This window comes from Passer montanus, unplaced genomic scaffold, assembly GCF_014805655.1.
Source record: "Passer montanus isolate IOZ18808 unplaced genomic scaffold, ASM1480565v1 scaffold65, whole genome shotgun sequence".
In the NCBI taxonomy this organism is placed as follows: domain Eukaryota; kingdom Metazoa; phylum Chordata; class Aves; order Passeriformes; family Passeridae; genus Passer; species Passer montanus.
The window spans coordinates 1,637,217-1,650,666 of NW_024371593.1; the positions used below are offsets into that span (position 1 = coordinate 1,637,217).

The 13,450-nt window shown below is 43.2% G+C and overlaps 1 protein-coding gene across 13 annotated transcripts in view; it reads right to left on the reverse strand.

Annotated features, from left to right (window-relative positions):
- Positions 1-13,450, reverse strand: part of BRSK2 (BR serine/threonine kinase 2) — a 307,128-nt gene that overhangs the window by 14,121 nt on the left and 279,557 nt on the right. For 9 of the 13 annotated variants that reach the window (XM_039728379.1, XM_039728380.1, XM_039728386.1 and 6 more), the window contains 4 exons: positions 11,514-11,637; positions 9,424-9,604; positions 8,668-8,757; positions 271-318 (listed from right to left, as the gene is read on the reverse strand). In XM_039728379.1, the coding sequence (XP_039584313.1) occupies positions 271-318; positions 8,668-8,757; positions 9,424-9,604; positions 11,514-11,637 (443 nt within the window). The remainder of the gene's footprint in view (positions 1-270; positions 319-8,667; positions 8,758-9,423; positions 9,605-11,513; positions 11,638-13,450) is intronic. The other 4 variants (XM_039728383.1, XM_039728381.1, XM_039728391.1 and 1 more) reach the window with 1 other exon arrangement.

Genomic DNA, 13,450 nt, shown 5'->3' on the forward strand with positions numbered 1-13,450 from the left:
CACCACACATTTGTGCCATGAAGGGGAAAGCTGTGGTGGAGCCTGTGCATCTGTGCATGGATGGGAGGAACAGAAAAAGGGATATGTGCTTGTGTCCTCCAGGGGAGTGAAAGACATAGAGGGTTGTTTTGGGGTGGGGAGTCTCGAAAAGAGCGTGGGGGAGCAGGGATAGGCAAGGGGAGGAGGTGCAACAGGACAGGACGGCGCATTATTATGTTGCTCAGCAGGGGCTGGGGAAGGTGAAAAGGCAGAAGGGAAGGAAGTTCTTACCACATTTGGAAAGTCTGCCAGTCATCAACTCCATACAGTTAGTGGTGTCTGGATCATAGAACGGAAAGAGGAGGGAGGGAGGGAAAAACATAAAAAAAGGTTTCCATACCTCTGTGCATAAAGTAGTAACTTAGCACATTATTACCTGAAGCAGGAAACACATACACATCTTGGTGTTTACACAACCCAGGCCAAATTCTGCCACCAACTCTGTGCCAGTGCAAACCTGGCCCTGTGACTGAGAGTGGAGCTGCTTTAGTACTGCTGCCTCCACTCACCCTTTATCAAAGCCAGAGGTATTCACGAGATGTGGGAAATACTCTGCCACCACATTAGCGAACTGTAAGCCTTGAATACAGTGCTTCACCTGGCTAGCTTTGCAAATTAGCCTGCAACAGCCAGGAAACACTCAGCCAGCTCAAATATCTACATCAAAAATCTGGAGAGAGGGAAGAAATCTAGCCCGGTGCTGCTGGACATGGAGTGAGGCTACTTGTACAGCTCAAAGTCATCTTTTAAACCCCAAAGGATAATGTGAAAGTTTCAATCTAACTCTCTCATTCAGGTGTAATCTCTTACTGCTCTTTCCTTCAAGGTGAGTATTTACAGGCAACAGAAGCACTTCTGGGAAGGGTGGCAGAATCTGGCCCTAAGACATTACTGTCCACTTGGTGTATAGCTCCCATTGCCACAGACTCTGGGTGCTTCTTACTCAGGTGCAACAAGCAGAAGGAGCTCCACATGTCAGCTTTAAAACAGAAAGGCCCAGCCCAGCTGGACACTTCCATGTGGAACCTGCTGCAAAGCCAGATCTGCTGCTGTCAGACAGGATTCCCTTGCATTTGGGATCTAAATCAATGTGTTCCAGGGGAATGTGGAGTACTCACTGCTGAGCAGGTGGCTACCAGTTAAAGCATTCAGAGCAGTCTCAGATATTCCCTTGCCTGGGCTCTTGATGAACACTTGGGTATTCAAGAAATAGGCTTGGAAAAATGCACACATATGCTGAAAATCCCTAATTGCCAGGAAGCTCTAACTACTCCCTGTCTGCTATAAAGTCTGCAGGACAGAGGGGAAGATAATTTCTCAGTATTCCTCCCCTTAAATATTGAGAAAAGTAATTTAATAAGAGGAGGAATATGCTAGGGTGAGCTGAACTCATGCTAGAAGAGCATGGATATGCATCTCTTCTGATGCAGCCAGGCTTGTGCTGGACAGATCATCTGGGAAAGTAGAGAGGGCAGCTGCTTGGTCCAGTGGCACTGGTCAAAGCATCTAAGCAGGGGTCACATATTCTCCATCCCTGAGGCTAAAGGTGGGCTGGCAGAGGTCAGTGGGAGATGATACCATGGAAGTTCTCTCAGAAAGCCACAAGACTGGGAGAAAGGGCAAGAAGAACTGATGATGTGAAGGAGAAGAGAACATACAAGATCTAGAACAACAGAAGTGTCAGAGAGGCCAGGAGTTTACCTGCCTTTGAAATTCTTTACTTAGTCTGGCAGGAAAACAATTTTATATACAATACAATTTCAATACATTTCTCCCTGAAGATGCCTAGCAGGTTTGAGAAGTGCCTACAGCTGCTGATCGAGCCAATGATCAGAACTCACACTCATGGGTCTGTATAATAATTTTTCTTTACTAATTTGGAGAACTCTGTTATCTTGTGCCTTTTAGGGGATCCTGTCCAGCCCCCTCAGAGTCACCAACCCTTTGCTGTAATGCAGAGTGATGCAGATCTACAGTGGTAGACCCCAGAGCATTCACACAACCATTAGCAGAACTTAGCTTTGAAAGAACACACAAAAGCAAAGAAAATCTCAAATATGTCCAGAAGATCGTTTCTCACTCCCACCTCCAACACCTGGAATGTTCCCCTCTAGTGTATCCAGACTGACTGGCCACACAGTAACCAGAAATCTGGAAACAATCAGGTAGTATTTGGATAATGTCAGAGCAGGTAAACATTATGTCTGGTTACTAAGATCCTCCTGAAATTGGCATTTGTTTCATTCTTCATTTTAACAAATTAAAAAGTAATCACGTCTCCTTAAGTTAACACTGCCTTTCTTCCGAAGTAATTTGCAGTCAGCACAGCTCTCTTTGGTACTTAAAGCCAGCTGTGTCACAGGTCTACACACATTAGTTCTGTGATTAGAATACAAGCTGACAGACCTACACACAAAAAAGGGATTGTAACACAGGCTTTTTGACAGCTGAATATCTTGGGCTCTGGACCCCATTTGGTTCCCAGAAAAGTAAATTTGCATGTTATAGAATTAGTTTTGATGAAAAAGAAAAATTTTCTGAAATATGAGCCCATGGAAAAAAAAAATCAAACTAACACTAATAAAACTTCTAATTTGTCTTTCTCAAAACTTTTTTGCACAACTATGCTTTGAATTCTCCATATTGTCAGGGCTAGTCCCAGGAACTGGAGAGAAATTTATTTTTGTTTGCACTGTCTTTCCAACACCTGATCAGACTGTCTTTCCCCAATTCCTAAGGCAGAGCCAGAGCTCATAATGCATCACTTGAAAGACAAGTGTTAATGTGTCTTCAGCTTCTCTTTTAGAATATCTACTTTAATAATTCTTTCATTTCCATCATATTGTAACATCTGCTTTCGTAAATACTTTATGTGATAAAGTATTCCATCATTTTAAAGCAGAATTTTAATTCTAATTGGAAGTCTTAAGGTTCTTGCCAGTCAGCTTCTCCTCATGGACAGTAATCCATAATCCAGTGACTGGGATCCAGGTGTTATGAGAAGTGAATGAAGCCAGGGTCCAAAGGTTTTTAACTGTCCGAGAAGCACTGATGGGTCATGTAACTGCATTTTTAATGTGTCCCATTTATTTTTTAAATTAAAACATAGTGGCAGTGTCAGCTCTCAATCCCTCTCATGATAAGGCAATTCCTTATTTTATAGGAATTGCTGGAAGTCACTCACACATTGGATTTGACCTAGACTCTTTCATAAATGACACCCAGTTCACTAACTGATGGCAAATGCTTTGGTTGAAATAAGACCTCCCTTCAAAAGGCCAAACAAGCTCTGAATCCATCAAAAACTACTAGTGCTCTGCTCATTTTTCTTTCCCAATTTTCTTTATTCTTTAATTTCTATCCTACAAAGATGTCATAAGGAAGCTGCCTGGTTTGTGATGCTTCTGATATCTCTGAGACCCATCCCAGCCCCGGAAATCTCACCCAAACAGCTGCTCCTCTGAGATCTCCAAAGCCAGGGCTGGATCCCAGAAAGCACTGAGCAGCTCCTGCCAGATGCTCAGAGTCCCCAGGAAACACCTCCACTAAGGAGATGATGTCAAGGCAACCACCAGCTCCTCTGGTCCAAGGCAGTTATCATGCAGATTGAAATTCCCCAGTGTTTTTCTGCTTATTTGAAATTCCCTGTTTTCCTATCAAAACTCTGGAGAGCTTGGACTTTTTTCTCCATGCTTTATTTCTGGACTACCAGTAACTAATTCAGTTAATTTTAATGAGGGTGTTCAGTAATAATACTAAAGCTGTTTAGCAAAAACACAGTGTTCTGCCAATCCAGCCAGGCATTACAGGGCACTTTTTGTAGGTGGAACTATGATAGCAAGATGAAGTAATCACCCTAGACACTACAAGAACGTAAGGCATAAAGGGTCACAGAAGATTGCAGGCAACTTGGGACCTGAATGAACCCCAGAAAAAGCTAACATGCAATCCAATTCCAAACTGGCATTTGCAGAGTCCTTTTATTTTTTTTTTGAATCTGCAGTTGGAAGTTTACCCTGCAAAGCACTTCATTTGCTCCTTACTCCCTTTTCCATCTTGATAAAATCCTTCACACATTTGGAAGCTGTAGGTTTCTTAGTTTTGCTTTTTTTGGTGGCAATTTGCCAGCCTGCAGCTCTTGTGAGCCATAAAATACCTGGAACTCACAGATCAGTGCTCTAGCAAGAATTTGCACTGGCCTGTTTTGAAGATGGATATGGTCTCTAAACACTTGTTTATGCTGATGAAAGGCACTCCCAGCAGTAACAGTGAGAGGTTCTGAACTTGGGGATGTCAATAGTTAAAATTCGATATGAAGCCAATAAATATAATACGGAAACAGGAAACCTTTTACAAAGAAGGTTTAAAGGTTATTTTAGTATTGCTGATTGCCCAGTACATGGGAAAATGGGAAAAAACTTGAATATGTAGCATCCCACACTTAAAACCAAAGCTCAGAGAAGCGAGAAAATATTAGGGAAATAAAAATTGCTACCCTGTGAATGATCACAGATGGCTTTTGCATGCCCCTATTCACCAGCTGCTACTATTACTCTTTCATGCAAAGGCATCAGAGAAAAACAGATCGTGATTTAATGGAAAGAGTGCTGGGCTGAAACAAAGGAACAAATCTGAGATATCGTCCTCCATGGAGAGAGATCTTTTTATCCCAGCAAAGGGCAGTCTGCCCAGGGATTACCTAAGTAGAGATTCTGAGTATAAGGGCCCTGGATGGAGCCATTCATGGACAAGAGACAAGGCTGACTGCTCTCACAGACACTGAGAGGCCCTCTTGATCCCAAAGGGGCCCTTTCATGGTCTCACTGAGCGTAATGGCTTTTGTGATAGCAGTAACAAGCACACATGGACAACTATTCTGGTTCAGATCAAAGGCCAAAACCATCTGAGAGTCAGACTTGATGACCCTTGTGGGTCCCTTTCAGCTCAGAATATTCTGTGATCTGGTGCTCTGTCTCCCTCAGCAGCTGCACAGACACCCAGGAGTGCAAGAGCAGGCCAGGCATACAGAACACTTCTCCTACTCCTGCCTCACTCACCACTGTCAGGTTGGAGATTTCCTGAACCTGCTGTAGTTTCTCTGTTTAGCAATCCCATAAAGATTTCTCTGCAGGGAGTTATCCAACCTCTCTGTGAGTAAGAAGTACTCAGGGGAAGATGAGCATCTGTAAGCCCCTCACATTCAGAACTTGTTTCAGTGAGGAGTTCCACCAGTTCTAGGTTACACAAAGACATGTTTTCCAATGACTTTCTTAGTACTCAGTTTCCACTATCTTATGCTGGCCTCTAGTTTATTTCATCAGGAAGAAAAAAGGATCAATCAATCCCTATTTACTTGCTCTGTGCAAGTCATGAGTCACAGACCTGGTACTGTCTCAGCAGTTATGGCACAGAGGTCCTGAAACATTAGGATACAAAGCTGGTATGTTGCACTGAATTTGTTCATTGAGACGGTGAATTTTAGAAGCATTACATTAACTTATGGAATGCATTTAATTTATTTACACTTTCTTTCAGGTAAGGGAGGGAATCTATTTTCCTGCTTCAGAGTATGCCAGAAGAAATACGCACAGCCAGTCTTAGAAAGGAAAAATGGAAGTGAATGAGAGGGATATATGGAAGAAGGGATATTATAAGGTGCTCAAGTGTGACACAGAAACATATCTGCCTAAATCAGGTACATAACAGGCTCACACACACAGAGAGATGCATGGGCAACATGACATCTACAAACACTGTTGTCAGCTGGAGGAATGAAAAAGAGGAAAATGCATTCTGAAACCCAGGCAGGCCGGCTCAGGGGGCTGGAATGCTGCACAGCAGATCAGAGGGGCAGCAGAGAGAATGACTCTCACTGCCATATGTTTGTTAGACCTTGCTGTTCTGCTTTATACTGAAATCATTAAATCTTCCCCTTCTGCAGGTCTCCCTTTACATGCATTCACCTTGCACGGATTGTTTTCATCATCCCACCTGTAACAGCATCAAAACTGTAAAGCAGGAGAGACAAGACACATCAGATGTGTCTGTGCACAAGGAGCTAGGAAAAGCTCCAGTGTTGAACCAGTGTTGCTGGTCAGGGGGCAGTACCATGCTCAGAGCCATGGAGGAAGAGTCTAAGTGAAGGTGATCTGCATCTGTTGCAGCAGCAGACTGCCCACAGAGGGTCCTCAAACCATGAACCTGAACAGGACCCAACCACCACAATCCCTGTGTGGTGTTCAGAGCTGGCAGTATGAGAGGAGAAGGGAAACAGAGAAGACTTTGCTTTATTTCTAGTGAGAAATGCTGATTAATTCCATGACAATTTCTAGGAAGATTTTGCACACATTTCCAACCAGACACCCAGCTAAGCAAGGTGCTGAATGTGAACTCTTCCGTCCTTTATCCTTTTACTTCCCTTTACTCTCACTTGGCTGGGTCTGTGAACTACTGGGCCACCCTGCTTTGATGCAAAGGTTGTCTCTTTTTTTGTAACAATCCCTTTATTTCCCTTCCTTTTCTCTCTGTCTTGTATGCTGCTCAAACCTAAAATTTTCAGGTTGACTTCTCTCATTTTCAAGACACTTGCATATTCCTGATCAGGTTAGGTGGTGTGATACAGAACAGTTTGGCACCTGTCTTGTGAGCTGTCTTGCCTGGGTAAGTCTCCAGCCAAGGGAACTGTAATTTTTAAATGTCAAGAGACCATTAATTTTGGTTTTGCTCCATGTGAAGTTATCTGTTCCAGCCTGGCATTAGGGGTCAGGCTGGGTTTTCCCTGCTAGAACAATATGCTGTCATGTAGCTTCAGGCAGTAGAAATAATATGATTTTTCCATTCCAGAACCAGAGCAAAACTGTAAGTCAGATACATTTCTCATAGCAGAGTATGCCCATAACATTTCCCTGAGTCTTGGTCAGATTAATGGTTTTTATTCCAGCTGTAATATGGCTTTCTTAGGGAGATAGCCTGCTTCACATGCAAGTGTGCAAGAGGGTTCAAGCTTTTCTATAGAGCCTCAGTAGCTAGCACATATTAGGGTGAAGAAGTTAAGAGAGATCATCAAGGTAGGTACTTTATAAACCTTTTTTTCTTCACAGGAAGGTAAGGGTACACCTCATTCCTGAAGAAACAAGGAATACTCGAATGTTGTCCATGCATCAGGAGTAATATATGAAATACATTTAAAAGATGCTTTCCTATCTCAATCCCCTCACGCCCACTCAGCCCTAGCATTTCCCAGGAGGAAGGGCTAGCAGAAAATTCTAGCTGCTTCCCTGAGTTTGGTTTAATTTTAGAAGTCCAGAGAGCAAAAACTTGAATCAACCATAGTAACAGTGTCCTCATTTTCCCTGCCTCTGAACAGAATAACCCATGTGCTGGGCACCATTGTATTCCAGCATGCAGAAGGATCAGGCAGTGCTGGAGGCCAAAAGCAAAGAGGACACTGAACTGGGCATATTTCTCTGTCAGGTACTAGGCATACACACTTCTAGATGCAGTTAATTTTGGATCTTTGGATGCTAAAGCCACAGTTAGACCAGAAGGATGTAACCCATATGTGCCGCGAGCTGAGGACATCTGGGACTTAATTGGAGGATGCAATGCCAACTTAACTCCCCCACTTTTGTCTTGGCTTGTTCACACAAGGGTCAAGAACAGAATTTGGCTCTAAAGCATAGTATTTATTTACTTCCTCTTCATCTCCCACTCCTTCTGCCTCACTGTCTTCTGCTGCAGCCTCTGCTCTCCACCTTGCTCCTATTTATCTCCCGTATCTGTACATTCTTTCTGCTTTTCCCTACTTTTCCTTCCTTGATGCATTCCCAATAGCTTATCTGCCTTAAGTTTTCAATTTTCACCTTCTTCTTTGTTCTGTCCTTTTAGAGGATAGAAGAGTTACCACAGAGATTTTGTGTGTGCGTGTACAACCACTACAGTGTTCAGAGTGAACACCTGCTACATAATGATGGGATGAGGCCAGTTTCAGTATTATCAATTCAGGCTGCCTGCACATCCAGATTGATGTCATTGCACAGGGTCACACATGTAAGGCTTTCTCTACCACCACGAGGAATTGAAATTTACTTTTCAAACAGATAAAATATAGCTTCTGCAGAACCTCAGTATATAATTTCTGCTACCACAGTATTGAGAATTGGATCACACTGCTGGAATCTATTAGCCACCTTCTGATCACATGTTAATGGCTAAGTTAAAAGTAGCTCTCAAGTTTGTTCGGGGACCCACTGAAGTTGGAGGTTTCTAAAGTATGCCTGAAGGGTTTGAAAATCAGGTATCCTCTAGAGCATGTCCCTACTCTGGGAGATTCTGGAACTGGCAAAAATCTGGAAGATCTGTTGATGATGCAGCTTTTGATGGAGAAGTGGGCAAATGGCTCTTTGGGCGGGCAGAGGGCAGAAGCTGTTCAACTGGGGAATGCGCCGGGAGCACTGGAGAGGGAATGAGAAACGGAGGAGTAGGGTGGGAGCAGGGAGTTACTGCTCTGTCTGAATGGAGCTTGTTTTTTGCCGTAATCAGAGGGATGGCCTCCCTCAGCCTCCTGCTATGAGAGGCATTTCACCTTCCTGTCCCTGCTGAAGGTGCTGGACAGTAGAAGGCACTTACCTGATAACTGCTGCACTGAAGGCTGGTCATGTGTGCTTAACAACTGTGCCTGAATGGTTTCTACTACCCTCTTAAAGCGACGGCTTGGACCTGCGGGGAGAGAAGAGGCACAAGAGGCTGTGAGAGCAGTGGGAGCCAAGGCCACACACAAGGCTGCAGGGGAAGAATCACAAGCATCTTCCCTTCAGTCTTGTCCCCAGAAGTGTCCTGACTGTGTCTGTCCTTCAGCCAAAGGGACTATGGTGTGCTGGACATGGTGTTCCTCTCAACAGGAAGAGGAATGGCTTTGGGGCTCCTTTTGTAAAGACAGAAAAGGTGAGGGGGTCTGTTTCCTTGTTGCAACCCCTGTGGGGGGCATGTGGCCACCCAGAAGAAAAGGGTGAGTGTATGTTTCACTCAGAAGGAAGAAACTGTGGTCTCACAGTGCCCAGCTGAGACTCTGGGACTTTTAAATTAAACAGGGAGCCAGTACCATGAGTTACACCAAAACTGATGGTGTTTTCTGATGGCACAGAACAGCCATTTTAGCACTAATCATGGCAGTATCAACTTCACCTCTTTGGGAATCCCCTTCCCTCCCTGCATTTCCATCACCACCAACAGCATTTTTGCTCCTGATGTCCTCCTTGCCTCTGACTGAATTTTCCTGAGGTCAAGCCAGTTATACTTTTTCCTCTGGCAGAGCAATTTGCAGGCCTCTATTATCAGCAAGGACCAAGCCAGCTCACACCCATTTCAGAGCTTTGCCATGGTTACCTGATAGGAGTGTGAAAGTGACAGAATAGATCCCGTTCTCCTTTTGCGCCTCTCCCCCTTCTGTGTATGTTATGTCCACCTGGAACTTCACTGGCTTCTGGAAGACAGCAGGACCTCCTGTGGACTTGTATTCTGCACGGAAACTTGTCTGTGAGATGACACTGTGACTGAGACTTGGGATCTGAAAGAGGTTGGTAGAAGCAGATAGAATCAGTGTTAAAGAGAAAAAAACTTGCAAAATTCAGTTTATAACAACACACATTTCCAGAATGAGTGATATTTGCTAGATTTGCTTCTGGTCTTGAATTTTTAATGTACAGTGTTCTTGTGAAATCAGTAAGAGCACAGTTGCTGGGCACCACAGAAGAATGCACTGTTGCTTACAGGACTGACCTAAATTTAAGGGTTGAATATTGGTGGAGTACCCAAGGCACTTGTGAATTTACAGATGTTGCTCAGCTTCATACAGTCAGTCTTTGTTTTCCTACACATCCATCAGTTTTGAGAAATGTCTTTTGCTGAGCAAAAAGTGGTATTAAGGGAGTGGGCAGAAAAGTCAGTGGGATATAAAATTGAATATAAAAAACATCTAAGTAGCCTGGTCTGATCTCACAGCTGATCCTGTTGTGAGCAGGAGACCTCCTGAAGAACTTTCCTTATTCAGTTGCTTGGTGATTCTGTGATGTCATATAGATTTCAGGATACTTGAAGTGCTTGGGACATCCACAGGGAAAGCATGCCTGCAAATAACTCACCCAAACTTCTATCAATATTTAAAAGAACTCTGAGAAGCTTTGTGACATCATCTATATATTCAGAACCACAGTGGAATTTCATAACTTCCTAATTTTCAAGCAGTTACCTTTCACACTTTCCTCCAAAATTTAACAACATACTCATATTCTATTTATTGCTCCATAAAGGACCAGATTAAAAAAAAACAAAAAAACAAACACCAAATTACTTGGAAATCCGGTCTCTAATCTCTAGGAGGAAAAATGAAGATGAGTTCTTTGAAAAGGTGACTTTAAAGGGTTAATTAGCAGGCTATGACAATGCATTTAAGTTTGGATGTTGCTGTAAGAAACACTTCACTGGTTTTGCACACAAGTCCCTACATCACACCTAAACCACACATGGGGTACACACAGGATCACCAGTAGAGACAGTGGAACACACTGCACAACAATACAAACCCAAAAGCACAGCTAAATGCATGAAACTGATACAGTAACACAGCTGCTTATAACCAGCCTGGGATGGACACCAGTGTCTGATGCCCACTACTGTAATGCACTTACTCCTTGTGTGCCTGGACAGTAACAAGGGTTACAGCTATTTTTTTGAAGAAGTTTATTGCAGAATCACAAAGACTAAAATGGAGTTCAGTATTTTGTGGGAAAAAAAAATCAATATAACAAACTATATAAGAAATCAAGTTTCCTTCTCTTAATTCTATTGGAAAAAGTCTAATTATGTTGGTAACTACCTTGAATTGAAAACTTCTTGAATTACCTTGTCTGTGCTGACTTTTTCATCACTGGTACCTCTAAATAATGAGAACAAGAACTTTCTATAGGAAAAAAGACAATTCCCCTCTGCTTTCTTCACACCTGCAACAACTGAAACTCTGGACACCGGAAGAAATTACCCTTCTTTCTGCCATACAGCACTGAAGTGGGGATTAAAGTAACAAGTGCAGATGTAAGACAGGCCTTTTGTCTGGCTGAAGTGGTGGAGGGCATTCCCATCAAAGGGAAACCCAATCTGCTGCCCAGCCAGAGACTGTAAGGCTGATATGACAAAGCAGCAAATCACTTGTCTTGATACTGTGCCAGCAGTGTGCTCCACTGCTGTAGAATCCCAAACTCTGGCAAGCTGGAGGCCTTGCCAAGAAGGCTGAAATCTTTTCTCACCTTAGAGAGCATTACCTACAGTTAGTAATTCACACACAGTCCAGTGCAGGCCACTTAAATTAAATCCACAGAGGATGCTTTTGAAGGAGCAGAGCCCCTGTCCAGTAACATTTGGCACACGGAGCTGGAATGACCAGTGAGGGATGCCTCCAAGAGGCAGCTGGGGTGACTCACCGAGAGGAAAGCGTGGACTATATCAGCTTTAATGGAGCTTAATGGTTTGTCCTTAATGACCACAAAAATCTGTTCTTCTTTCTCCAAGTTGATGAAGTTACCGAACCAGGATTTTTTGGCAAGCCTGATGTGATGAAAAGAAAGAGATGTTTAGAATATGGAACACTATTACGTATTTCATACATGCCCCTAGGTAGAAAAAATATTAAAAAACAAAAGGCTTTGATGACACTGCAGATGTGATGCTATTACTACTAATAAATGGGAAATAGTATCACAGAACATCCAGAATGACATTTCACTTGGTGAAAACTGATGACATGACAGACCCCTCAGCCTAGGTCTGGCAGCATGTGATACTGAAAAATCAGGAGCAATGGTAACTCTTCTGACTGAGCCAACATACCAGTGAATATTGCATATATAATGTACACATAAATCAGGGGACACTTTCCTGGTTTGTCTCCAGGAATGTCTCAATTTCTTGTGACAACATGCAGACCCTGGCAACATAAAGATTTAAGTTCCTTCCCACCCAATTTCAACTCCTTTGGTTTCTTCCCACCCAAGCTCAACTCCTTTGGAAAGATGCTTTTCTGAAGGCATCCTGTACAATCACAAGACCTTGCTTCTTGAAGCAAGCTGTAGATTTCACTGGAGCTCCAATCTACCAGTGAGTGAAATGCACAATTACACAAGGCCAGGACAAAGACTGTTCTGTTCATTAGCCCCATTCAGGGTGTCTATATTGCGTGTGAACTCTGGCCAGCCTACAAAGGAAGTATTAAGAAAGGAGATAACAACAGCGTGCAAGACACAGTTTAGGCTTTCCACTGACAGGAGTGCAGCTCCTCAGTTTGGTCCAGCATCAGATGGTGGTTTCATCACAAAATGAAATTGCTCTGTTTTTTCACAGTGATCTTATCAGCAAATGTTTGATTTTGCTTATTGTTTAACCATTCCAATGCACTTCACTGACACTGGCTTCTAAGTCAAACAGGCTAAAGGAATAATTCAGGGACATGAGTGTTAGTGAGAGACACTATCCAGACCTGAAAGAAGCATCTCTGACAGGTGTGGTTTTGAGAGGAGAAAAGAGGCTGTCATCTGTGAGACACAGCCAAAGACTTGCTGGACCAAACAAAACCCAGGGAAAACCACACCTGAATCAGCCATATTCTAGTAGGAAAGAATTCATTATGAAAATGTCAGAAATTAAAAGACCTGCCACCAAGAGATTGCCTTTTTTCCCCTACTACAGCATACTTTATAACACCAAATCCAGTTTGCAGTATGGCAAGCAACAGGGTGGACATCCATCACTCAGTGGAGGAAGACAATCTCTCCAGACAAGGAGAGCCATCTGCAAAAGGGATTGCTACACACCAGTTTTCCAGCAGAGCAATAAGCAGCTGCAGTAGGCTGCTATCAGCCTCACTTTTTGTGGTAAAGTGAGGCAGAGAGGAAGGACAGAGGCTAAGAGAGAGAGGAGCAAACTAAGAAACTAATTTGAACTCTAGGCTTTCAGGATAAAGAACAAAGCTTGACCTCAGCAGTGTCCAGCAATTTGCACTCATTCCCCATCCCAGAGTGCTCCATGAATCGTGCAGCTGTGGGCCCACTGCCTATTTAACGCACACAGCAGAAAGACACAACTGGAAGAGTGCTCAGCTGGGCAAATAATGATTTGCTTAATTTACTGCAGGCAACCAAAAATAAGAGTAGAGAAAGATTCACTTGCAATTTGGTTAAAACAGTGCCCCCCACTCAATTAAAGTGGGCTGGAAAACTGTCACTCCCTAAAATATTCATAGGCAGCTGTAAATAAGCTAGTGAGCCAGAGATTAGCATAGGGAGCAGTAAAGAGAAAGGGCCTCTCATTTAAATGGTCGTTAAGGAGCTAGGGTTAGAGTGAGAAAGCAAATTACATACTAATT